At 43.7% G+C, this 25,654-nt stretch overlaps 1 protein-coding gene across 1 annotated transcript in view; it reads right to left on the bottom strand.

Moving 5' to 3' along the window:
* Positions 1-24,363, bottom strand: part of TPD52 (tumor protein D52) — a 48,427-nt gene extending 24,064 nt beyond the window's left edge. Inside the window, exon 1 of the mRNA XM_056854846.1 lies at positions 24,319-24,363. Within this exon, the coding sequence (XP_056710824.1) occupies positions 24,319-24,352 (34 nt within the window). The 5' untranslated portion in view covers positions 24,353-24,363. The remainder of the gene's footprint in view (positions 1-24,318) is intronic.
* Between the last annotated feature and the right edge of the window lie 1,291 nt (positions 24,364-25,654).

Raw genomic sequence — 25,654 nt, 5'->3', positions numbered from 1 at the left:
TGTGGCTAGATAGGTAACCCAGGAAAGAACCTTTGTGTTTATGGCACCAAAATTATGGAATTCCTTCCTCAGAAAGATTCATCCGCCCCCTCTATCGTAGTTCTCTATCAGCCAGTGACGACTTAATTACTGTATTTGACATTGTTTTTATTTATTTTTACACATAAACACATATATATGTATTTTTAAAGTTTATTTTAATTGTTTGCTGACTTGTGGACCCCACACTGGATGGAAAGGGAGCATTAAACAAAATAACTCAATCACATGCTATTTTTTGTCCATGATTAGTTGCCACTAGGTGGCCCATTTGAGACAAGAGGCATAATAAAACAGTACAAGAACAAAGCAGTTGAATCCTCACTACCACCACCAATTGCTTAAGAAATTCCTTCATTCTCTTGCTGATCACTACCCCCTCTGTGCACATTTCCAGTATTAACTATAGAAATATGGATCATTTCCAAAATCCTATCATTGCTGTCCTGGGAAGGAATCACCTGCAGCCATTTATTGCTTTAAACTTATCTGGAACAACAGATGGAAGGTGCAGCATTCCCAGACCACGGGGATCCCTACTCAAAGCTGGAGATAGCTTTCATTGGTGCTGTTTAGCCTACTAACAGGATGGCTCTTAGCCCTCTCCTCCCTAGGGTTGCCAGGTCCCTCTTTGCCACCGGCGAGAGGTTTGTGGGGTGGAGCCTGAGGAGGGTGGGGTTTGGGGAGGGGAGGGGCTTCAATGCCATAGCGTCCAATTGCCAAAGCAGCCATTTTCTCCAGGTGAACTAATCTCTATCGGCTGGAGATCAGTTGTAATAGCAGGAGATCTCCAGCTACTACCTGGTAGTTGTCAACCCTGCTCCTCCATCTTCTGAAATAGCTGGGCTTATCACTACACATTAAGCACGATCTCTGATGTTATTCTCCTCCGCAGTGAAAAACTAGTCTTCGTAGAGATGCCTATTCATTCACAAAAAAATTCATTAGGGGCTTGTTTGGATTATACTTTCTTTCTTCCCAGAATTTGTATGCCGATATATAACCCCCACACCCAGATAGACCCCAATGTGACAAGTTCTTTGCACAGGAGAATTTTGTAAATAGGTGTTTGGTGCTGCTTTCACTGTAACTCCTTAGACACATTAACGGACATGATGTCGTCCTCCTTTTTTTGACCATCATGGGTAAATGGCACTGAAATGTTAAGAGCAGATCCCTGCCTTGGAAGCAACTGCTGCTAAAAGCGGGGGGTGGGGGAGGCAGCAGTATGAACATTTGTATTGGCCTACAGTTCACACAGAGATAACTGGATCTTTTGTGCCAAGGAAAAGCTCAGCATGCAACTGGCAGCCAGCCACAAGACAGCCTTCTTATATAAACTGCGTCTTACAGTTCTGAAGTCTCTGTTGCAGTTAGCTTCAGAAACCGGGCAGGGTGGGGGGGACACTAGGTCAGTGGCCTTCATACTCTGGAAATGTGTTTGGATAATCTTTTTGTGCACCTACTAAGACCTGACCTGGATAGCTCGAGGCTAGCCTGATCTCCTCAGATCTCAGAAGCGAAACAGGGTCGACACTGGCTAGTATTTGGAAGGGAGACCTCCACTTAACACCAGGGTCCTGAGGTGGAGGCAGGCAACGGCACCCACCTCTGAACGTCTCTTGCCTTGAAAACCTTACCGGGTCGCCATAAGTCAAAAGTGACTTGACAGGGGGGAAAAAGAAGAAGAATTATCTTCTGACAAAAGGGCTATGAAACAGATTCTCTTTGAGAGGGAAGAACTAGGAGCAGATGAAACAGAAAAAATGGGTGAACTGGCTTGGAGACACTTTGAGAAATAAGTCATTAGTATTCTAAATCACTAAGCCCTGACCTGGATGGCCCAGGCTAGCCTGGTCTCGTCAGATCTCAGTAGCTAAGCAGGGTCGGCCCTGGTTAGTATTTGGATGGGAGACCACCAAGGAATACCAGGGTTGCTGTGCAGAGGAAGGCACGGGTAAACCACCTCTGTTAGTCTCTTGCCATGAAAACCCCAAAAGGGGTTGCCATAAGTCGGCTGTGACTTGAAGGCATTTATACACATTCTAAATCACTATTTATTTTTTGTTAAAGGCTTGAAAATAGCCTTCCGATCCTAGGCAAGACACACTAAAAATGTTAAGAACTTTTCCAATTTCTTTTTAAACCACCCCCTGCCCTTCCGGTCATGCTGGAATTTGCATCTCAACATACACCTTACTTTATTCCACTTTTGTTTCAGGACACAAATTCTACTGTGGGGGGGGAGAGAGAGAGAGAGAAATGTCAGGGAAGCAAAATTATGGCCGTGAACCAAACGTTAAAAGCATCTGAAGTAAAAGCTTCAAAGAACTGAATGCCTTAAAAGCATCTGAAGTAAAAGCTTCAAAGCACTGAATGCCACAATCAAGGAGTACCTTCCAGGCACTCTACATCACTTGCAGTGAGTTTTACCCTCCTAAAGCAAAGAGTCTCTCAGACTATTAGATTTGGGGTGGGGGAGGGGGAAGAACTGGCCTAGTACATCAGGATTTCCTAAAAGGTTCCGTATACCACCATCTGAAAAATGCTACCACTGACAACACAGTATCACTGATTTTTTTTATTGGCACTTAGCAGGTGGCATATTCACCTACATGGGGGCTGGGAGAGATTGAAGGGGAAGAGATAGAATTAGCTGTACCACACATACCAGAAGCTCAACAAACAGTGTGATAACATGGCTCCATCAGGCCCTCTTGTTTCTTTTGCACAGGTTGCCAGTTGCCAAGCAGCAGGTGTCCCCATGCCAAGCACTGCTGCTAGTTCTGCACACTGCTGGGGAGCCAGAACTGTATCATTTTAGAAGCAGACGCATCTCCCCTATTATCTTCAGGACTATCGGTCCTTCTGCAGGTAAAGCAAGCAGGGCTCACAGCCTGAAACAGATACTCTGAGTCACACCTAAGAACTGCCCACACATCCCTACGTTGCTCCCCAGTCAACCAATTCAGCAGAGTTAAGGTCAAAGCTTTGTTCCTGCCATATTTTACACCTTAGTGGTACAGTGAACTGCTCTGAACAGCCTTCTGCACCTTAAAAAAAAACTATCTAGGCCCACAATATGTGAAGAGATTCACATGCTCTTCCCACTTGGTACAGCAGCCCAGTTCTGTGTCCACAAGAGATTAACGAGTGGGGTGAGAAACAGGCAAGACCAGCAAAATAGCCAAGTTGAAGCTAGGAAGGAACTGATTTTATGTAAGTCTCCTACACAATGTGTAAAACTGCATCCAGATGACTTTTTGCCCCCCAAGAAAAAATACTTTGAAAGGGAACAACTAGAAACAAAAACAGAGGGAGTGGGTAGCAAAACCTTTTGCAGCCTGGTACTTTTCTGCCCCCAATTACTGCCCTGAACTGCTTCTCCCTGCCCCATCTATATGGGTCCAGATGCACATTTCCCCTTGTGAACATCTCCACTACAAATTGGAAAGGAGAAAGAGGGAGAGGCCAGTGTCTAATTGTGCATTCATATTTTAACAGGAATAACACCCATATCATGGCTTCCTTGGCACTCTTATTTCATATCCTAGAAATAACCAAATGTACGTGTGTTTTTAGCCTGCTTTTCAGCCAGAACTGGCTTCCAGAAATTGTAAAACCAATATAAGTGATCAGGGGAGGAAGTGCGAGAACAGATCCTCCTCCAAGCTGAATCTAGGCATGACAGAATGATTCCTGACCACCTTCTGCCCAATGGATTCACTGATGGTACAATTGTTCTGTTTTGTATCTCTTAAGAAACCTATTCTCATATACTGTCATTCCAAGTTTATATTTATTTCTCTCAACATTATGCACAGCTACCAAGTTTCCATCTTATCTCTTCCAGTGGTACTGTGAACACTAGCTATGCAATGTTTATACCTTCCTAAATATTGCTGGGGATGAGGGCAGGCTATAAATTTGAATTAAATAAATATGCAAAACTATTTCATGCAGCAATTCCATGCACTGGAGATTTTCCATTCTCCACTATTACCTACTTCAGAAAAACCACAATGAACCCAAAAGAATGAGCCAAACATTTGACAAAATAGCAGATTTGTGAGTCGTATCCAGTTTGACAGAGAAACTTCCCATACCCCTCAAAATCTCCTGGTGATCCCTGGCCCAAAAAGCATCGACCAGGGCCTTTTGGCTGTGGCCCCAGCCTAGTGGAACCCTATGCCTAGTGAGGTTTGGGCCCTGTGGGACTTAAAATAGTTCCTCAGGGGCTGTAAAACTGAGCTGTTCCACCAGGCATATGGTTGTGGGCAGTGACTGTCTTCTACCTAGCTGGTCTCCCCCCTCCTCCCACCTCTGCTATTATCCCGAAAAGTAGAAAGTCAGTGTTTTTTACTGCTTTTGGTTTATTTATTATTGTATGCTGCTGTATTAGAAATGGGTGCCTGAGTTTTATACACTGTATTGTTACATGTATGGACTTGGATTGATTTTAGTGTGTTTTAACAGGTTGTGAGTCACTCTGAGCCTTGCCTGGCCATGAAAGTAAAAGGTAAAGGTCCCCTGTGCAAGCACCGGGTCACTCCTGACCCATGGGGCGACGTCACATCCCGACATTTACAAGGCAGACTTTGTTTACGGGGTGGTTTGCCAGTGCCTTCCCCAGTCATCTTCCCTTTACCCCCAGCAAGCTGGGTACTCATTTTACCAACCTTGGAAGGATGGAAGGCTGAGTCAACCTTGAGCAGGCTACCTGAAACCAACTTCTGTCAGGATCGAACTCAGGTCGTTAGCAGAGCTTGGACTGCAGTACTGCAGGTTACCACTCTGTGCCACGGGAGGAAAGAGTGGCCTAAAAATCAAACAAACAAATAAATGCTATTACTTTTCTTCTCCCAACATACTGGGGAGAAAAAGTAGCAGAGCTCTTCCTACTAGTATATAGTTAGTGTAATTCAGTAACAAGTTGTCTGTCCTCATTCAAGACAGTTTTTACATTAAGTCCGTAGTATTTTGTTGGAGGAGAGTGTTACGGATACCATGGTCTGCCAAAAAATAAATCAGTGAGTTATAGATCAAATCAAGCCTGAACTGACTCTAGAAGCAAAAATGACTAAACTGAGGCTGACATACTTTGGTCACATTATGAAAAGGCAAGAGTCACTAGAAAAGACACTCATGCTAGGAAAAGAGGAAGACCCAACAAGAGATGGATGGACTCAATAAAGGAAGACACAGCCCTCAATTTTCAAGACCTGAGCAAGGCTGTCAAAGATAGGACATTTTGGAGGACACTGATTCATAGGATCGCCATGAGTTGGAAGCGACTTGACGGTACTTAACACACACACGCATTTTGTATGCATTATAAAAAAAAGGGGGGGGAAGCACAGTTGCTTATGCAAAGCTGCCCTGATTTCCAAGGTTAACATTTGTCTGAACACCCACTGGAAGTTATGCTCACCTTCATATAATGCCTGTCAAAAAACTACAGCTTGAGTGGAAACTTTGGCTCTCAACTCTACTAGGAGAAACTTAACTCAAGAGCTACCCATTTGTTTCTTTGAGATCACTTTCAATAGAGTCTGGGCTAAGGTCTTGGCCTAAACTAGACATGGCACTCGTTTCTTTTTCCCTCCAGATATTAACTGTCCATCATCCAAGGCTACTTTAAGTAGAAAACCAGGCAAAGGGGGGAAATTGATCAGCCACTCCCCCTTCTGTTTTACAGTTCAAATTCACAGCCTCTGGGGGCTGCTTTTGGTTTTTATACACATACATGAAAGATATACCACTATGGCTGCAATTCTAAGAACACTTTCCTGAGAGTAAGTCCTATTGAATAAAATGGGACTTACTTCTGAGTAGACCAGCTTAGGATTGCTCTCTATATGTCATATACAGCTCTAGCCTTCACTAGTGTAGTTACACAGAGAAGTCTTTCCTATTCACTAGAAGGAGAAGTGATACTGTTTTACCTACCTTATTTCTCAAAGCTGTTTAGGATTGGCATGACAGTCAACTGATAGCTGGTGGCCAGCAGAAAGACTTTTGCGATCTCCAAACAAGAAGAACCGGTTTGCTATCTATGTGGTTCAATTGTATTTAAAAACTGGCTTTTTAAAAACAGTTACTGTTAGAAGGCTCAGTTTCAATTCCATTAAAAAGAGAGACGTCTGAAACTGTAGGCAAGCTCTGGTGTTCCACAATAAAAACCAAAGAGAAGAACTGCTTTACATTATTATTTTTAATCTGTAATTAACGTTTTGTAATTCAAAAGTTAATTTTATTGTCTCACTATATTTACCCAGTTTCTTTGTGTAATTAGCACGGATTATCAATTTGCTCATAATTAAATGCCCTTGAACTTAATCCTAAACATCTTGTATCATTAGTGATACCCATGCTCAGTAAACATGAGAAGAACATTTAACATTTCAGATTAAGAATATACATAGGGAATACTGCAGTTACATACCTTATCTGAAGTGGCTATAGAGGTCTATTTTATTTCACATACATAGAAAAATAGCAAGGTGCTCCACATATTTACTACATGAGACCGAGACTGGCTCACATCAGACACCCTGATTTTCGCTGAACATATGCTTTATCTAGAACAGATTTACTGTATATTTTCTGATCAATTCAACCATTTGAGAGTCAAATTTTAGATTTTTATTCTAGACCTGAATATGATCTACCTTTAAACCCAGTAGGCTTCCCCCCCCCCCCCCGCCATGCAGATATGGAACTAACTGCTAGCTGCTGGCTAGAACCTGAAAGAAGTTTCATCCTCCATCAGACCAGCTAGCTCAGATTTGGAAGCTGACTTGTACGCTAAGTTAATGTTTTGGAGAAGAAGTGTTAAGAGACATTAATATTTGTTTGGGCAAGTCTGTTGGAAGAGTTCTCTTTAAGGCAACCTATAATACAATGCTATCAGAGATGGTATTCAACTCGTATGTACTGTTTACTTATTGTCATAACATGCAATTCTTTAATATTTTGTATCTTTAAATTTTGCATTAATAAGAATTAAGATGTCAGATATACAGCCATTTCAAATGCAACTCTGCATTGTGTATTCTACTTGTTTTGTTGTTGTTGTTTGCCATCAAGTTGCAACTGACTTATGGTGACTCCTGGTGGGGTTTTCAAGGCAAGAGACATTCAGAGGTGGGTTGCCATTGCCTGCCTTTGTGTAACAACCCGGGATTTCCTTGGTTGTCTCCCTCCTAAATACTAACCAGGCCTAACCCCTGCCTAGCGTCCAAGATCAATCTAGTCTAGTCTATCCAGGCCAGGGCACTCTACTTGTAAGATGTACTAATCTGGGCTATATTGCAATTGTTTATACAGCAAGGGCCGGGTTTCCTAGAGATGATGAGGATACTGTATTATATTCTGCATCTGAATGAGCTTTTTAATCATCCCACAAGACAGTATCTTATGACAGTCTTATTTGTACCAAGAACCGCTATTAACGCTAGCTTGTTTCATTCACTAGCTGTCACAAGCTTGAAACTATGGACCTCAACTGAATGGGTATTGTGCAGCTATTCACTTAATTTCCATGGCTTCAAGTTGATTCATTTCAAAACAAATACTTTGAAGGGCTTAAGTTCAGTTGCCCTCTGGTCAAACTAGAACATCTAATTAAGATCAACATTTCCAGTTTCTATGTTTGCCATATTTTCTCTTTATACATGTTTCCAATTACCCTGGTTAATTTGGAGGTGCTCTGAACACATTAAAAGGGGATTAGGCAGCAATTGATGGATCTGTGCTCTATGAATCTAATAGCCATGATGTTTAAAGGGAACCTCCAAATCCAGAGGCACTAAGCCTCTGAATACCAGTACTAGGAGACAGCATCAGGGAAAAGGCCATAGCCTCTGTGCCCTTTTTGTTAGCCCTCCAGAGCAACTGGCTGACAATTGTGTGAAACTAGATGCTGAACAAGATGAACCACTTCTGATCCAGAAGGGCACCTCTTGTGTTAAGTCAACCATGATTAAACTGTAGCTGCTAAGTGGCAAGCATTTGGTTGAAACCCAAAGAGATAAAACAAGAGAAGGCATCCTCCTTGAACTTCACTGCAGTTGTTAAATAGCAACTTTCTCTGGTGAAATCAGTTGCATATTCAATTACATTGGTTTGTTTTTATCAGAGTTTGAAAGAATCTAGACAACTATTGATCTTTGGCTATTTTAGCAAGGGCATTGGCAGGAGACCATAACTCACTCCCCACAAAAAATATTTTTTTAAAAAGATATACACAAAGGTTTTTTACATTAGGACTTTTTGGTGCTAAGGAATTCAGTCTTGGTGGCAGCTGTTAATGGGTCACAGAAGTGTTCTAGTCTTCAGCTATTCCGCACATGTGTTCATAAGCAATATTAAGGGAACATCAAGAAATCATGTGATCTAAAATCATTTATAGTGCCTTCCGACATTTGGCCCCTGTAAAGCAAATATCTATTTGGCAGTCAACAATTTCACCCACTTAATTTTATTTTGTAACCTCAACCGTATGAAACAGCTCTTATCTTTAGGTGGCATCAGAACAACAAGAATATTGCAATACAGCAAGTGACCCTGTAACATTATTTGCCTATAATGCCTTCATTGATCACCTATGGGTGATAAAGCAGTTCCTTTCCTAAATTGGGATAGATACAAAATAAGTTTACATTTCAAATTAAATAGCGTCCAGTACGTAGATCTATTAAGACAGGGCCATGTAAAACGAGCAGAGATTTTACGCTTTAAAATTATTCATGCTTCTCATTACTTACTTGCTTCTACTGAAGCCTTCCCTTCACTGAAGATCTTATATTCAAAAATGGCTTGCTATTTTACATAAAGTTGACTAAATTTCCTGCAAGCAAGTTAAACACACAAACAATCCAAACAATCTCTCAATCTGATTTTCTGTTAGAGAAATGTGTTCCATTCAGTCACCAGTAATCAGAAGTAGGAGAGAGATGGGAATGAGAGCCTCTGTCCCCAACTAAACCAAGCAAAAACAGTTTATACACATCCTATCAGTGTGCATTATCAGCACAAACTTTTCCCACTTGCAGAGAAAGAAAGGCTGGATTTAAGCCTTGAAAACAGCTCCAGAAAATCATTGGGCTCTCATGTCGCATTCTATTTATACAGCTACTTTGGAATTAAACATGCATACCGTATATACTCGCGTATAAGCCGAGTTTTTCAGCCCAAAAAAAGGGCTGAAAAAGCCGAACTCGGCTTATACGCGGGTCAATACGGTAGAGGGGGGAGGGAGGAGGGAGGAGGGAACTTACCTCCGCCGTCTTTTCCTGGCTGGGAGTGGCCTCCAGAGGCGCCCTGCGGCCGCGAGGAGGCCAACCAGCCGCCCCCGCCGCCTTTTCCAGGCCGGGAGCGGCCTTTAGAGGCCCCCTGCGGCCGCGGGGAGGCCGCCCAGCCGCCCCCTTTTCCAGGCCGGGAGCGGCCTCCAGAGGCCCCCTGCGGCTGCAGGGAGGCCGCTACGCCGGCCCCGCCGGGCCCGCCACCAGGAGCCCAGAAGGTACCGGTAAGCCTGCGCGCGGGGGGGGGTTATAAGCCGACCCTCGGCTTATACGCGGGTGCCTAATTTTTTCCCATTTTTGGGGAGAAATTAGGCACCTTGGCTTATACGCGGGTCGGCTTATACATGGGTATATACGGTAGTTTGATGGTTCCCCACTTCCCCCCAGACATATGAAATGAATATAGATGTATTCTGGCCCAGCCTAGGAATCTGAGGAACTGAAAAAAATTCTTCATTAGCATAAGTTTGAATATGGCACATGAGAGGCTGATACAAATTCTCAATACATACACTTATTTCATTTTTCTCTTATGGGGAAAGGGTCAGGGAGGTTTCAGGTTTAGACTGTCAGGGAGGTTTTAGGTTTAAACTTGGCAGGTGAAATGGCAACAGGAATGAGGGAAATATTGTGTGACTATATAAAATAGCTTGTCACAAAAACTGTCACAGCTACAGATGTTTCTAACTGTTGAGAGAGATCAGTTGGCTGTTACTCCTTAGATAAACAGTCATAAGCTTATTTGACACAAAATGTCTAAAGTTTGTGGAGGCAGGAACATACACACAGGTTCCAATTTTCCTTCTTTAACACTTTAGAGGGATGACCTTCTTTTCCTTGCAGCTATTTCCCCCAGGGAATGACTACCAGTTTCTCTTCCTTATCTCAGGATCCTCCTCGATCCTACACTACTCTTTTTCCACTCTAGGTGCCAAACTTTCACACTGCTACTCTCAACTGCCAACAGTACAATTCTTTTTTTTTAAACCCCTGTCAATCAGGGTTCTCAGACCAGTATAAGGCATCTACAGTTAGCTGACCATCACATGTCCCATCCTTCTTCTCATTACTTTAGGGAAGGTCCTTTCAAACCTCTCCTGAGCCATGGGGTGTAGTAGGTGTTTTACATTTTATCATTTGTAAATTCCTGCAGGTCAAACCTCATATATATCTATGTACAATTCACAACACTTAACTATTATTTTACAGCCAACACCTTCAGGTATTTCTGGATAGTGCATTGACCACTATATTCTCTTTCTCTCTTACGTGCACAATGTTAAAATTGAAATCCTAGAATAGGACACTTGGTCTGATCAGCTTGCTATTGGTACTTTTTACTTGGTTCAGCCAACACAATGAGGAATTGTCTGTACAGAACATAAATTTCCTCCCCCAGACTAACTTCCCCAAAGCCCTCACTATGGCCAAACATTCTTTTTCTATGGTGGAGAGGTGCTGTTCTCTCTTAATTTCCTGTTAAGATAAAGAATGGGATGTTGGGTTCCATCCTCCCCAACCTGGCCAAGCATGGCCCCTAACCCAATATTTGAAACATCAATGTTTATAGTAAAGGGCTTAATAAAGTCAGGAACCATCAAGACTAGCTCTGTGGTCAATATCTTCTTGAGGTGTTCAGAGGCAGTTTGGCATTCAAGAGTCCATTTTACTTTGTCAGGTAAGAACTTCATGGTAAGGTCACATAATGGGACTGTGATAGAACTGAACTCTAGAATGAACCTTTAATAATATCCCACCACTCCTATAAATGCTCTCATATATATTTTTAGTCATTGGTCTTGGCCATTCCTAGATAGCTCGCACTTTGCTCCATTCTGGCTTTATTGCCCCAACTCCAAGTATGTGCCCTAGATATTTAACTTGGTACATAGCTATTTGAAACTTTCACTGTTAAACAAGCCTCGCCTCTTCTTTGGAACATGATTGCCAGTTGCTGTAGATGTTCTTTCCAGGTCTTACTAAAAAGTGTGATGTCATCTATATAAACAAGTCATCTACGGCTGTTACCGCACTAGGTATTCCCAGCGATGTATCAAGAGTTTGGAAATGTTATAAAAAACATCGCTTTAAAAGGGTTTTTGGATACTACAGCTAAAAAATGGTTGGAAGATGTCTTCACAGCTAAAGGGGCCAAACAAAGTGCGAACAGTATTTTTTTATAACATTTCCAAACTCTTAATACATCGGTGGGAATACCTAGTGTGGTAATAGCCATTATAAACAAGTGTTCAATATTTTAAACTAATCAATAGTTTATCAATTACCCTTTGGAATGTGGCTGGAGCATTCCTGAGCCCAAAAGCTAAAACTGTGAACTCAAAGAATCCCTCTCTGGTTACAAATGCTGTTTTGGGTTGGTCTTTAGAACTCACGACCACCTGCCAACACCCTTTTGTCAAGTCTAAAGTGGAAAGGATGTGGGCAGCACCAATTGTTTCAATCAATTCATCAACTCTAGGCACAGGATACACATCAAGAACCATCGCCTTCCTATACTCCACACAAAATCTTAATCTGCTCTGGTTTGGGAACAAAATTGACTGGGGAGCTCAAGGATCTTCTGTGGGCACAATAAATCCAAGGTTCAGCATCTCTAACTTTTTTTCATTTCTTTAACTATTTTTAACTTGTGGCATTAGGATCAGTTACTCTATATGGAGGAAGAGCAATAGGCCTAGTATCTCCAGTGCATATCTTGTGCTGAGCCAGCAGAGTTTCCCCTGGGAAGTTGCAAAAGATGGACTGATAGTCCATTAAAACCACTTCAACTTGTCATTGCTGTTCCTTTGTAGAGGTTGGTGCTAAATTCACTTCATTCACTGTACTACTCTTCAATATCTTTCCCCAGCCTGTTAGTGTGTTATTTTCCAAAAATGGAAAAGGAGTAGGAGGCAGGAGCTGAACTTAGAGCAACCCACATTAGGGAATATATACCTTAAAAGTTTCTAGCCCATAAAGCCATGGCACTTGGAATGCAGAGGTATTACAGAATAGGGCAGTGGTGTATGTGTGCATTTAATTGAATGCAGCTACTCGTTTTTCTCCACTGTGAATGTCTATTAAACTGTTACTCCACATCCAGAGAAAGGGGACAGAATAAACACAAAACTATTAGACTGCTTCCACATGGTGACAATATTCCATGCTCACTGGCAATATCATTTTCACACAGGGAATGCTTTTCTGTATCAGCCCTTTGTTCCCATTTGGCCTTGCTGTTCTACTGTGTGTGTGTTAAGTGCCATCAAGTTGCTTCCGACTCATGGCAACCCTATGAATGAAAGTCCTCCAAAATGTCCTATCTTTGACAGCCTTGCTCAGATCTTGCAAACTGAAGGCTGTGGCTTCCTTTATTGAGTCAATCTCTCTCTTTTTGGGTCTTCCTCTTTTCCTGCTGCCCTCAACTTTGCCTAGCATGACTGTCTTTTCCAGTGACTCTTGTCGTCTCATGACGTGACCAAAATACGATAGCCTCAGTTTAGTCATTTTAGCTTCTAGGGTCAGTTCAGGCTCGATTTGATCTATAACCCACTGATTTGTTCTTTTGGCAGTCCACGGAATCCCTAACATTCTCCTCCAACACCACATTTCAAAGGAATCTATTTTCTTCCTATCAGCTTTCTTCACTGTCCAGCTTTCACACCCATACATAGTAATAGGGAATATGGTGGCATGAATTAATCTAGTCTTGTTGGTCAGTGACACATCCTTACACTTCAAAATCTTTTTTAGCTCCTTCATGGCTGCCCTTCCCAGTCTCAATCTCCTTCTGATTTCTTGGCTGCAGTCTCCTTTTTGGTTGATGGTGGAACCAAGAAATAGAAAGTCTTGAACTTCTACTAGAAGGCTAAAAAAAAGTAATTTCCATATAGTAATTATCAATTTAACAGCCCTCAAAACCCACGGAGTGGCACAGATAGAAAAATGGCACCCATGAGGGCCTACCGCAAGACAATGGTGCCAGTACGACCTTTGCAGTGAAGAAAAATCTATACATTCCCATCCAGATGGAAACAAGCTTGGACTGTGCTCTTTCCAAAAATATTGGAGAAAAGCAGGCTTGGGAAAGAGAATGCTGAAGATGAGTATAGGGGTGTTCAGAATGTGGTGCCACTTGGATGCTTCAAGGGGAAAAAATGCTGGAACTAGAAGCAAAACTGTGCTGATCCAACCACCACCATAGCCCCTTCTCTAAAAACAGAAACTGGGCTGACAACCTGTCTACAAATACAAGCAAAACTCTAGTAATACTGAAAGCATGACACAAGGAATCTTTTGATCATCGTGCAGCAAAAATTTGTTTTTAGAGAACAAAGTAGCAAAACCTTTGGAGAGAACACACAATGGCTGTTACCGCACTAGGTATTCCCAGCGATGTATTAAGAGTTTGAAAATGTTATAAAAAATACTGTTCGCACTTTGTTTGGCCCCTTTAGCTGTGAAGACATCTTCCAACCATTTTTTAGCCGTGGCATCCAAAAATCCTTTTAAAGCGATGTTTGTTATAACATTTTCAAACTCTTAATACATCGCTGGGAATACCTAGTGTGGTAACAGCCAATGTTACACTTGGCAAGGATTTGTATTATTCATATGCCTCCCTGCATTTAGTGGCTGGCTGTGAAATTCTGTATAATCTGTTGATGCAGATGTGTTAAAGCATAAATGACTACACAGCCCAAGAGAAGAGCTTAAAGCAACCTAGCTCAAGCTCCCATAATGAAGGGTAGGAACCTACCATTCACACCCCTGCACATTTAATTCTGTTCCTATGAATGACTTCTACAGAAAACCCGGACTATGCCAATTTATGCCTACGCAACTACTACTGAATGCACAAATATGCAACTATACAGAACTGAATAACGCTCTTCTAAAAAAATGAATTTTTTTCAATTAAGGTATATTTGGAGAGGGGTGCTAGAATAACAAGTATGGTAAGGGAATGGCAAAGATTTTTTTGTAACTAATGGACATCTGTGAGTTGGTTTACAGAGAAGGGAAATGATGGAGGTTGTCAACAATTGATGTGAGAATCGTACATAGATTTGAGACACTGCATAAGAATAGTTGCATAGGATGCTCTTGTGTATATTACTTACTACAAGACCACCTGTGTGCCATCTCCTGATAAAGGACTTGCGACAACCAGTGTTTGATCTTTACAGATTATCAATTTAAATGTCAATGATCAGTAACGTTATACATTTTCAATCATGCAAGTGGGCTTTCTAACACTGGAGCTTGTTCTCAGTTTTGATGTAGTCTAGCTCATTAATTATAAAAGGTTTCTAAGCCTCAATATATTTTGGTTAGCCTATAGAATTATATCTGTTGGAATACCAATGGAATTTAAAACTATAAAGAGTTTACTTTTCTATAAGCAAAATTTTAAGTATATCCAATATATATGAGAGACAGTCCACCTTAGCATTTGAATCTTAAGTTATTGCCAACCAAGAGGGAGGGAAAGAGCTGAAATTAAAAAGCAGACTTTGCAGTAAACAAAGTCTGCATATTTGAACAGACTGTCAGGATGCTTCCACATGGAAATGATTCTCCATGTAGTTCTTGTTGCTGCTGAGAGTGCAGAGCCATTTGCAGTGGCAACAGGGCATTGCACAGAGGCCCCCTCCGACCTTCCTTGTCCAGCCCTTCACAGCTGCCATTTCCTCCCCTGCCATCAGACAGATTTAAAAGCCATTGGCAGCAGCTATATTGCTATGGCACCACCAATATGTTAGTACAATCAGCTAGTTTCCAGCTTTCTTTTTTTCTTTTTCTAAGAAGTCTCTAGCTCTTTTGGTTGCAGAATTATAAGGAGAAATGCGCATTTGGGAGCTTTCCCCTTATAACTCCTCAAGCCCTTTTGCTTGCATTTTGTTTATGAAGTGAAAGCTGGGTACTAGTTGATGTGCAACAGATTTTTATAACGCTGGAACATTTTTTAAAAAACACACACCCAAAAAATAAAAAAAAACCTAGGAGGGAATGGCCATCACAGGGACCAAGATAAGGAAAATGGAGTTGACATGGGCAGGACCTTTCCCATCCACATGACTTCCAAAGGTGCGCCATCTCCAAACATGGTCCAGTATTTGTCTAGAACACAGTATGTCTCCACAGCAACAGAACATTTTACGGATGTCATTCTTCAGTTTTATACATGCATACCTTGAAGATATTGAGGGTTTGGTTCCAGACCACCGCAATAAAGCGAGTCACATGAATTTTTTCAGTTTCCCAGTGCATATAAAAGTTATGTTTACACTACACTGTAGTCTGTTAAGTGTCCAATAGCATTGTGTCTAAAAAACAATGTACTATAATAATGAAAAAGTCTGAAATACTGCAAGAATTACCAAAATGTGACACGGACATGGTGAGCACATGCTGCTGGAAAAATAGCGCCAACAGACTTACTAGAAAATATGCAATATCTGTGAAGTGCAATAAAGCTAAATACAATAAAATAAGGCATGCCTGTACACATATGCTAATCAAGCCTCCTACTGGAATGTGTGTGTGACTTCAAACATTTCTTGGGAAAGAACCTCTTGTAGAATCTTTCAGAAAACCTTTTTTCCCTGTGGAAAGCAACAAGGTTTATTCTCCCTCATTCTGTTCCTCATGAATACTTTCAGAATGGGTTATGAGAGTTTATTATTTCATCAGCAGTTAAAATATTACTGTCAAACTCATATTCAGCCCTGCTCCACCAATGTGCCAGTATAGGAAATTCAGCTAGAGTGACACATGACATGAAGTCCTGCTCAAGCAGGTTCAAAAATAGTTAGCTTTAACCACATTTAAGATGACTGCTAACATAATGCCTGGGGGGGTGTGCGTAGAAATCTGCATTCCAGAAAGGAAGGAGCATGTGATCATGCCAAGAGCTCACAACCACTTACTTACCCATGGTAAATTAGGAATGTTTCCCCATGTTACATGGAACCTAACTATAGGAAAGAATCACTATTGGAGTGGTGACCGGATTTTAAATTAACACTAATTACTGCCTGGTTGTAACACATGAAACAAAAGGAAGGCTAATACCAATACAACAGTACTGTTTCTATGACTAACGGTTTTCAGTTCCCTGAGGATTCTCTAGACTTGCTGCTAAAGAAAACAAGAAGAGAATGCCTTCCCCTGTGTTCGGGGACTAGATAATACATAGTCGTGTAGGGAATGGCCACAAGGCAGCTATCCTTTATCAACAATGGCACCAATATAGCAACTCACTTCACTGCAGTGTGAAACAGAACCTTGGATACTGACTGTGAGGACACCTTTTACTCCGAGGTTAGGAGAGCATCTTGGAATTTCCACCAAAAGCTCAGGGAAGGAATCCAAACACTATTTTTAAAAAGATCCTTATGTCTGATATTTGCTCAAAAGGAGCAGACATCTACTTGGGTATGAAAGAATACATAAGCAAACATTTAAGTCATAGCATTACATAAGACATTACATATTGAATCATAACCTTTTCCTGAAACATGCACTAATTTGGTTATTCAGGTTTAATCCAGGCTTTATTGCCACACGCCAACAGGAAGAGTGTCCAGCAAGAGATGTCTTAACAAAAGTTGCACCAACCGGAACACTACCAGCAAACTGCATGAACCCTTTCTAACACTCCAGTAAACACAGCTTAAAGCTAAATGCTACATTCATTTACATGGGTGCAAAGCCTGTTGAAATTAATGGGTCTTGTGAGTAAACATGCATAGCACTGAGTGGCACTAATACAGGGGTCCCTAAGGTGGTGCCCAAGGGCATCATGGTGCCTGCCGACATCTTTTCTAGAGTCCACCAAGTGTTTTAAGAAGTGGGTGGAGCCAGGTAAAGCTTTTGCCCAGCAAGACTTCTGATTGACTATTGGAGATTTGACTGGCAGATTTTTTAAAAAAATGTTGCTTTGGTAGCAGCTGCCAACACAGCACAAGGATCCGCACTGTGCTACTAAAGTTAAGCCGTGGCAATTATTTTGTGGCTTGCTTAGCCTCCTGTGGCAGCCATTTTGTTGCTGAACCACTTTGCTGTGTCAGAATTCCAAATGTGCCCAAAGGCTCGAAAAGGTTGGGGACCCCTGCACTAATATTTTATAAAATATGCCCAAGTTATCTTGCCCACGTTACTTCACATCAGAAGGCACTACCATTCCATTTACAAGATGCGAGCCAGTTCAACTAGGCAGCAGCTTGTGTCCTAGAGCTATAAAAGTGCTTTGAAGCCCCAGTTAACTCACAAACGAAAGGGACAAGTAAATCCTATCAGCATTGTTTTCACAAACTGAAAGGCACAAGTGTCTCTTTATGGCTGACGAATGTAACCCCTACAGAGAAAGCCAGGAATTCATCACCCAGCAAGACTGCCTACAGGAGGATACCTTTGGAAGAGGCACCTATTGCTAACACAATTGTTTAGCAGCATTAATGCCTGTGTATTTTACATGACACTAACAAATCAAGTGGCACCTTTAAGACAAACCAAATCTACTTTTTTTATTATTATTCTCTGAATAGTGCAGGTCTCCAACCCATTTTTAATGACCCGTTAATCAACTCTCAAGTGTGCTCAACTCTTTGGTTGAGTTTAGTCAACATATACAAGCACTTTTCGCTATGAAACATTGTTCCATGTACCATAGTATTTACCACCACCACATGCTGTGCTACTTGGCTACATAAACATTTCCACCAGGAGCCTGGGTTCCTAAGTAACAAATTTAACAACTGGAATATTAATTCTAGTATTGCCTGGAAGTAAAACAATTTGTTTATCCTAATCCCTTCCCTCAAGCATCACTTCAGCTGCTCATTTCACAAGTTATTTGCCTTGCCAGAATCCCTGCTGCAAATAGTGAAACAATTGTACCCCATGCAGCTGCTCTGTGGAATCACCTGGTAAAGGCAGCAAAATAGCACAGCAAAATTCATTCCTTGGCAGTGTCAAGGTGCTTTAGTGTATGTATGTGTGTGTGTATGTGTGGTGGGGCAGACTGCCGCCACCAATGTGCACTTTGTGTAGATAGCAGATTAGCCAATGCTTGGTGGCAGAATTGACTTGAAACACAGAGATTAACTATGCTGTTAATCCACCTGGTCCTTAATCAGTCTGTTCTAGGTGAGGTTGCAGGTTCATAGCTTGCGGGAGTACTATTAGCTTCATGCCTCCAGGCTCAGGTCTTTTCTGTAGCACATAATACTTTTGCCATATTTTAACTGACACACCACTTATAACTTCTCTTCGAGAAATCTGGCACCAGATACTCACAGTTTGATTACATCCAGGGAACATTACTGTGGTTGCTCTACATGGAGTCTGTTGTTGAAGATAGTTGAAAAACTTTAGATGGGACAGAATGTGGTAGCAAAATGTCTGACATGAGTAAGATAGAGAGAACATATCTGGACTGTGAATTGAGTCTGGAAATGAATACACACACAAAGCAGCCTTATACTCAATCAGAAAATGGGAGATAGGTGCCCATACAAAAGCAAGGAAGAAAGGAACTATAGAGTTAAGACCTCTGCAAAGTGTAAACAAAATAACCACATATCAATATGTGTAGGAAATCCCAAAAGTTGTAACAAATATCAGTCTCATCAACACTTCAAAATGTAACCAATGGCTAAATAATGCCATATGTGACAGTATCAAAAATACAACTTAAATACAAATTTTAAGGTTACATAAATCTGAAGGTTACATAAGTAGCTTAAGAAGAGCTCCTGAGTGAAAGCCCCTGGGTACCACTCATTTCAAAAAGTAATCTTCTTCAGCTTTTTTTAACCTTCCCATTAATCCGAGACAAAATAAGTGGTTCATGTGTTGCCACATAAATCTTGACTAAGAATTAATCAAAAGCATTTGCCATTGTAGCAATGTGAAGAGAGGTAATGATGCCCATCTCAGCAGATAATTTTTTTTCTCATGCCGGAGTTGCTCCTGCTCCGCATGGTCAGGGCTGGATTCTACAGCCGGCTCCTGCTACCTCCGCCTGCAGGGATGAAATGAGGACACACTGGCTAAGAACTCGGGGGGCCCCCCACGCATTCTGGCCATGCCTCCTTTAAATATAAGTTTAGTAAGTATTTTCAACATCAGTGGATTTACTGTTGACATTTTTATTATAGACAATTACAAAACCTAAGCTAGCGCCACATGAACTAAATTTTTTTTGGGGGGAGAAACTGCCTCCACAATTTGCAATGTAACCACTTAGCTCAGAAAGAAAACAAATTTCTATCACAAGTCAGTCCAATCCTGGTTGAGCATAGCCTTATGTAACCGAAATCAAAGCAAACAAAAAATACTTCACACATGTTACACGGAGAACATCTTTATTAAAAGGGTCTTGTATGAACAGCTTACAGCCTAGCCTTTATTCTACAGAGGAAACAGGCAATAAAAAGCAGACAAACTGGCATGAATTTTTTAAACAAGTTCAGTTTTTGAGAAATTTGTCTCAATTACCACAAAAACCATAAAAGCAACCTAAGCACCTCCTGAACTCTGAACTTATGTGCCTCATGACTTCCGCAGCTTTAACTTCAACCCGATACTTGTTCTGCTGTGGGTTTAGCAACACCATTTTTAGCATCACAAAGGTCTGATATTATTTACAAAGTAAAGGGAAAGCAAAATAAAACATTTATCACCTTTTTATCCTAGCCTTCTTTTGAGGAACTCAGGGTGCACACATGGTCCCCTCTCATCCTTCACTGTGTCCTCAACAATTCTGTGAGGAAGGTTAGGCCAACACAAAGAAAGGGCGACTAGTCCAGAGTCACTCAAGCAGCTTTATAGCTGAATCAGGATATAAACCCAGGTCTTCCAAATCCTAGTCTAACATTCCGACTATTATACCACACTAGCATACCTCTTTCTAAAGATACAAGAAAAGAGATACACCATATTCTGGTTTTAGTCAATGATACCCAAAACATGGATCAAAAACATCTACTGTTAACATCGTAACAGGAACTTCAAGCTGCCTTAAAACAGAATTACTATATTACCAGCTGTGCACAGTTAGATCCTCTTACTTCACGGGTAACATAACTTGGAGCAAAACTTACAGACGCATTCCATTTAAAGCCTGAGCGTTTCAGTTAATGTTACCCTTGGTGTCTATAGTCACTTCACTCTGCTGGCTGTATCCCCTTTAAAGTCTTTATGTAAAGTGCAAACACCAAATGCTCAGCAAACCTCATTAGCAAGCCTAAGATGGCAATCCTTCCCCTTCAGAAGTGGGAGCTTTGCCATCGATTTCATTAGCAGCACTTCTGATCTCTAAGCCAGCCAAGAGTCCTGTAAAGAACTTCCACAGGAGCTGTAGCGTAGTCACACTGGATAACGATAACGATACTTAAAGCCTTCACAGATTTTCACTAGTCTTTGTAGTGGGTCATCATTTGTGGTGGTCATCCCCAATTCTAGCATGCTCAAAAGACTTCAGCAATAAATACATGTCAGTCTCCCATCACAGTAACACTCTAAATCAGGGGTGTCAAATGTACAGCCCACAGGCTAGATCCGGCCCCTTGATAGCTGTCAGGCCTTTTAGCTGGAGTAAAGGCTCTTGACATGAGTTAGGCCAGGTTCTGGCTACACGTCAGATCCTTGGTTCTCATACCTGTGAACGTCTGTGTACAGTTTCGCTCATCCTGTTTTCTGCAGCTGTGGTAATGTTTAGTCTGTCTTCCTGGGAACCGCTTATCTCGGGATTGCCTAGCAATGTTTACTTTTTCAGTCCGTAGTGTCTTAAGCATGTAACTTGCCTGTGTTCTGACATTACCAGCCTTACCTACCTGAGGGTAGTCAGTTCTTTAATCTGTCTTTTGGCTCCTAATAAAGTCTTACTGCTTCAGATCTACCTGTCTGGATGAGTTTGCTTATGGGATGCTAGGGACAGACGCCTGATCCTGACAATAGATCATCCAGCCCACAAGCCAACTGAGTCAGTCAACCCCGCCCAGTCCCAATCTGGGCTGGTGGTCTCACCAGCGGAGGCAGCCAACCCCCCCTCTCGATCTGAGCTAGTAAGCCCACTGCAAGTTCATCAGCTGAAGCAGCCACCCCCACCCACCCACCCCCAATCTGAGCTGGCGAGGTATGGCCCAGCCCGACCAAGTGACATTTATGTAATATCTGGCCCTCCTAACAAATAAATTCAACACCCCTGCTCTAAATCAATGAAATCAGTTTCTCTTTCCATGAATTCCCAAAGCCTGACATACTGACCAACCCCCAAAACAACTTTTGAGAGATTCCTACCAAGAATAAAATTAGGCCTCTCCAGCCTCTTTCTCTCTCAAACACAGAAAATTCAGGGTGTAAATCTCACACTTTATATTAGAATACCAGAGTGTGTGATCACCAGAGGTTGCCATTGGAAGCTGGTGACCACACTTTTAGGGCACTTTCACACATGCAGAATAATTATTTTCAATGCACTTTACAGCTGAATTTTACTGTGTAAAACTGCACAGTGAAACTATTTTGATTCAGCTGAGCTGGGGACTACAGGCAGGGGTGAGTTTAAACTTTGCCCTTTTTTTAAATGCTGGGAAGCCTAACTAAACTGAGAATTTAATTGAGGTTTGCTGGGAGAGGGTTGTGATTGTTGTGCCAGTGGGTGATTAAGGTTGATTGCTGCCTGAAAGCTTGATTGTTACCTTGTTAACTAATTCATGGCTATTAGTTAGGATGGATACTAGTCATGCTGCATACCTATTCTCTCTAGTATCAGAGGAGCATGCCTATTATTTTGGGTGCGGTGGAACACAGGCAGGATGGTGCTGCTGCACTCATCTTCTTTGTGGCTTCCTAGAGGCACCTAGTTGGCCACTGTGTGAACAGACTGCTGGACTTGATGAGCCTTGGTCTGATCCAGCAGGGCCTTTCTTATGTTCTTATGCAAAATCCACTTGCAAACGATTGCTAAAGTGCACTGAAAGTGCATTGAAAGTGCATTATTCAGCATGTGTGAAAGCACCCTTAAGAGTTCTTCAATTAAGTGTCTTGCTTGCTTTAGTCCTATAGAGCCCTGTACAAGCCACTGAAAGCAAGCAAGAAGGGATTCCCAAACACTTGTCAATGTTTACTTGCTAATCACGTCATGACCTACCATTAATTTAGCAAATGCAAAGAATCTCAGCCCGATGCGTGGAAGATGGCACCCCAGAAGTGCAGTATTAGGAATAGAGTGCATTGTCTTACATTGGACTCAAGGCAGATTTTCATACTGCTTTGTATTGGTACCAGCAAAAAATCATCTTTCCACCTGAGAGGTCAGCGTGACACACTAATCTCTTCACCCACCCCTTTTGCCCTCACAACAGCCCCATGAAGCTGGGTAGGGCAAGAGCATGTGAGAGTAAATTCAAAGACTGAGTATTACGTTGGACACAGCACTCTCAATAGGGGCACCCAGCTTGTGGGAGGGGCCATGGCTCAGTGGCAGAGCATCTGCTTGGCATGCAGGTCCCAGGTTCAATACCTGGCATCTTGTTAAAAAAGGATCAGGCAGTAGGTGATGTGAAAGACCCCTGCCTGAGACCCTGGAGAGCCGCTGCCACTCTGAACAGACAATGCTGACTTTGATGGACCAATGGCCTGACTCAGCATAAGGCAGCTTCATGTGTTAAAATGTACTGTTTATTTTGAGGGGCCGTGGCTCAGTGGCAGAGCATCTGCTTGCATGCAGAAAGTCCCGGGTTCAATCCCCGGCATCTCCATTGAAAGGGATGTGAAAGGCAAGTAGGTGATGTGAAAGACCTCAGCCTGAGACCCAGGAGAGCCGCTGCCGGTCTAAGTAGACAACACCGACTTTGATGGACCGAGGGTCTGATTGAGTAGAAGGCAGGTGCATGTGTGATCAACGTGTGGAAATTCCCCTGGCTGCTTCATTGCCTGGTTTTAGGCAGTGAGTTGATGCCTCATTCTCTCTCTTTATGTTTAATAAGTAGTCCGAGGAGGCGGCCAGAGGCCAGGCCACAGGCCTGCCTTTATTAGTTTTGATACCGTGCCATTATTAGCTGAAGGCACGGATTGCGCTATGACGCGGGATTGCCATATTTTGATGCAACCCGCCTGGTCGATCATGCGCGGATTTTTTTCCCCCTCTTGAAGCAGCTGTGGAAGAGGACGCCTCGCCCTCCCTTCACACACACACACCCGCTCGGCGCATTGTGACCGGCAGGCGCCGCCAGCCCCACCACCCGGTGAGCCCCCCGCGGCCAGCTGGGGCGGGTCTTCAAAAAGCAGCCTCGAGAGGAAACGACGCTTCGGCAGCGAAGTTCGCCCCGCGCAGCCTCGACGAGGCAAAACCGTCCCCGCCTCCCGGATGCAACAAGCAGCGGGAAGGCGCAGAAGGGGGGGGGGGAGAAGAGAGAGAGAGAGAGAGACTGCTAAGGGCCAGGAGCCAGAGAAAGCCAAAGCAACGTCCGGCGGAGCAAAGCAACGCCTCGACGCCGCCCGGCTTGGGCTTCCCCGGAGCCGCCGTCGAGTTCGGGCGGAGGGCCTGGCCCGACGCCGCAGCCCCCCACATCTTCCTCCCCGCCCCCCTCGCAGCTCCGAGGGGGCGTCGCGCCCACTGGCACTGGAGCGCGCAGGGCGGCGCCTCCGGCCTCCCGGGAGGGCGGCTGGTGAGGCGCCAAGCCCGCCACGCCCCCCCCCTCAGCGACACTTGGGGGGCGGCTTTTCCGTCGGGGGCAGCTGGCCGTCCCCCCCCCCCCGCAGGCGCCGCGCCTCCCCTTCGCCCCTGCAAGCTGAAGCGGAGCCCGCAGCCAAAAACTCCGAGGCGCGCAAGTGGGGCGGCTGCAGCCGCGCGCTGGCTGCGCGCCAGGGCGTGGCCGGAGAGGACCCCCGGCGCCCGGGAAGGAACAGCAGCCGCCGCATCTTGCAGCGGCCCCCGGGAGGAGCCCCTTCCTCTCCTTACCTTGCTCGCCGCCGCGGTCCCTCTCAGCAGCCATCCCCTCGGAGAGCCAGCCGCCCAAGTCCCGCGTTGGAGGCGCGGAGAGGGCGTCCCTGGCGCGCAACCTGCTCGCCTCCCCCGCTCCACACACACACACACACCACCACCCTCCTCCTCCTCCTCCTCCTCTTCCTCCTCCTCGCGGCGCCTGGCTTGGCTCGAGCGCGCTCGCCCCGCCCGCGCCTGATATAGGGCGGCTTCCCGTTGCCGTCCACGTCAGCCCGGCGGCAGGCAGGCAGGCAGGCAGGCAGGGCCACCTGACCGCCGGCTCGCCCCGCCTGACCCGGTAGCGGGAAGGTGGGCGGCAGGTACGAGGCGCAAAGCGGGGAAGCCTCCCTCCCCATCCCATCCCATCCCTCCCCGTGGGACGAGCCGGGGCGCATGAGCGCCGCGGGGTTGTGCGTTTAAGCACAGTCGCGTTCCGATACTCGGAGGGCGAAAACGCACGGGAGGTTTTGCCTCGGGGTTGACGCTCTCGAAATGCGCGTTTTCCCCAGCCAAATTCTCAGAACTCAACAATGAGCCCCCATGCAGAGTTTTGAGAATTCAGATGGGGTGCATTTAGAGAGCGGCAAATCCAAGACGAAACCTCCCGTGCGTTTTCGCCAAGAGGAATGAACAATATAAAGGGCCCCTGAGCGTGGGCAGAATGCCTTTTAAATCAGTAATCAGTTCGAATTTTAACGGTGTCCTTACTGAATTATGCTTTATTGTATTGTATTCACAGTGTATTGCATTAGGTTTTATTAAGACCATAAGAAAGGCCGAACTGGATCAGACCAAGGTCCGTCTCATCTAGCAGTCTGTTCACACAGTGGCCAACCAGGTGCCTCTAGGAAGCCCCCAAACAAGATAAACTGCAGCAGCATTGTCCTGCCTGTATTCCACAGCACCTAATACAATAGGCATGCTCCTCTGATCCTGGAGAGAATAGGGGTGCATCATGACTAGTATCCATTTTTACTAGTAGCCATGAATAGCCCTCTCCTCCATGAACATGTCCACTCCCCTCCTAAAGCCTTCCAAGCTGACAGCCATCACCATATCCTGGGGCAAGGCATTCCACAATTTAACTATGCATTGTGTGAAGAAATACTTCCTTTTATCTATTTTGAATCTCTCACCCTCCAGCTTCAATACAATTGTCATTGTATTGTATGATAATTGTCATTGTATTGTATGATAATACTTGTTAGTAGTCGCCCTGACCCCAGCCTAGGCCAGGGATGAAAGCGGGATAAAAGCCTAATAAAATAAATAATATGACTCCCTCCCCTTCCCGATGTTTAGAAGATGATAG

The sequence above is a fragment of the Euleptes europaea genome, chromosome 8, assembly GCF_029931775.1.
Source record: "Euleptes europaea isolate rEulEur1 chromosome 8, rEulEur1.hap1, whole genome shotgun sequence".
Taxonomy (NCBI): Eukaryota; Metazoa; Chordata; class Lepidosauria; order Squamata; family Sphaerodactylidae; genus Euleptes; species Euleptes europaea.
Note: the sequence above shows the minus strand (reverse complement) of the source record. Positions and strands in the feature narration are given on the sequence as shown.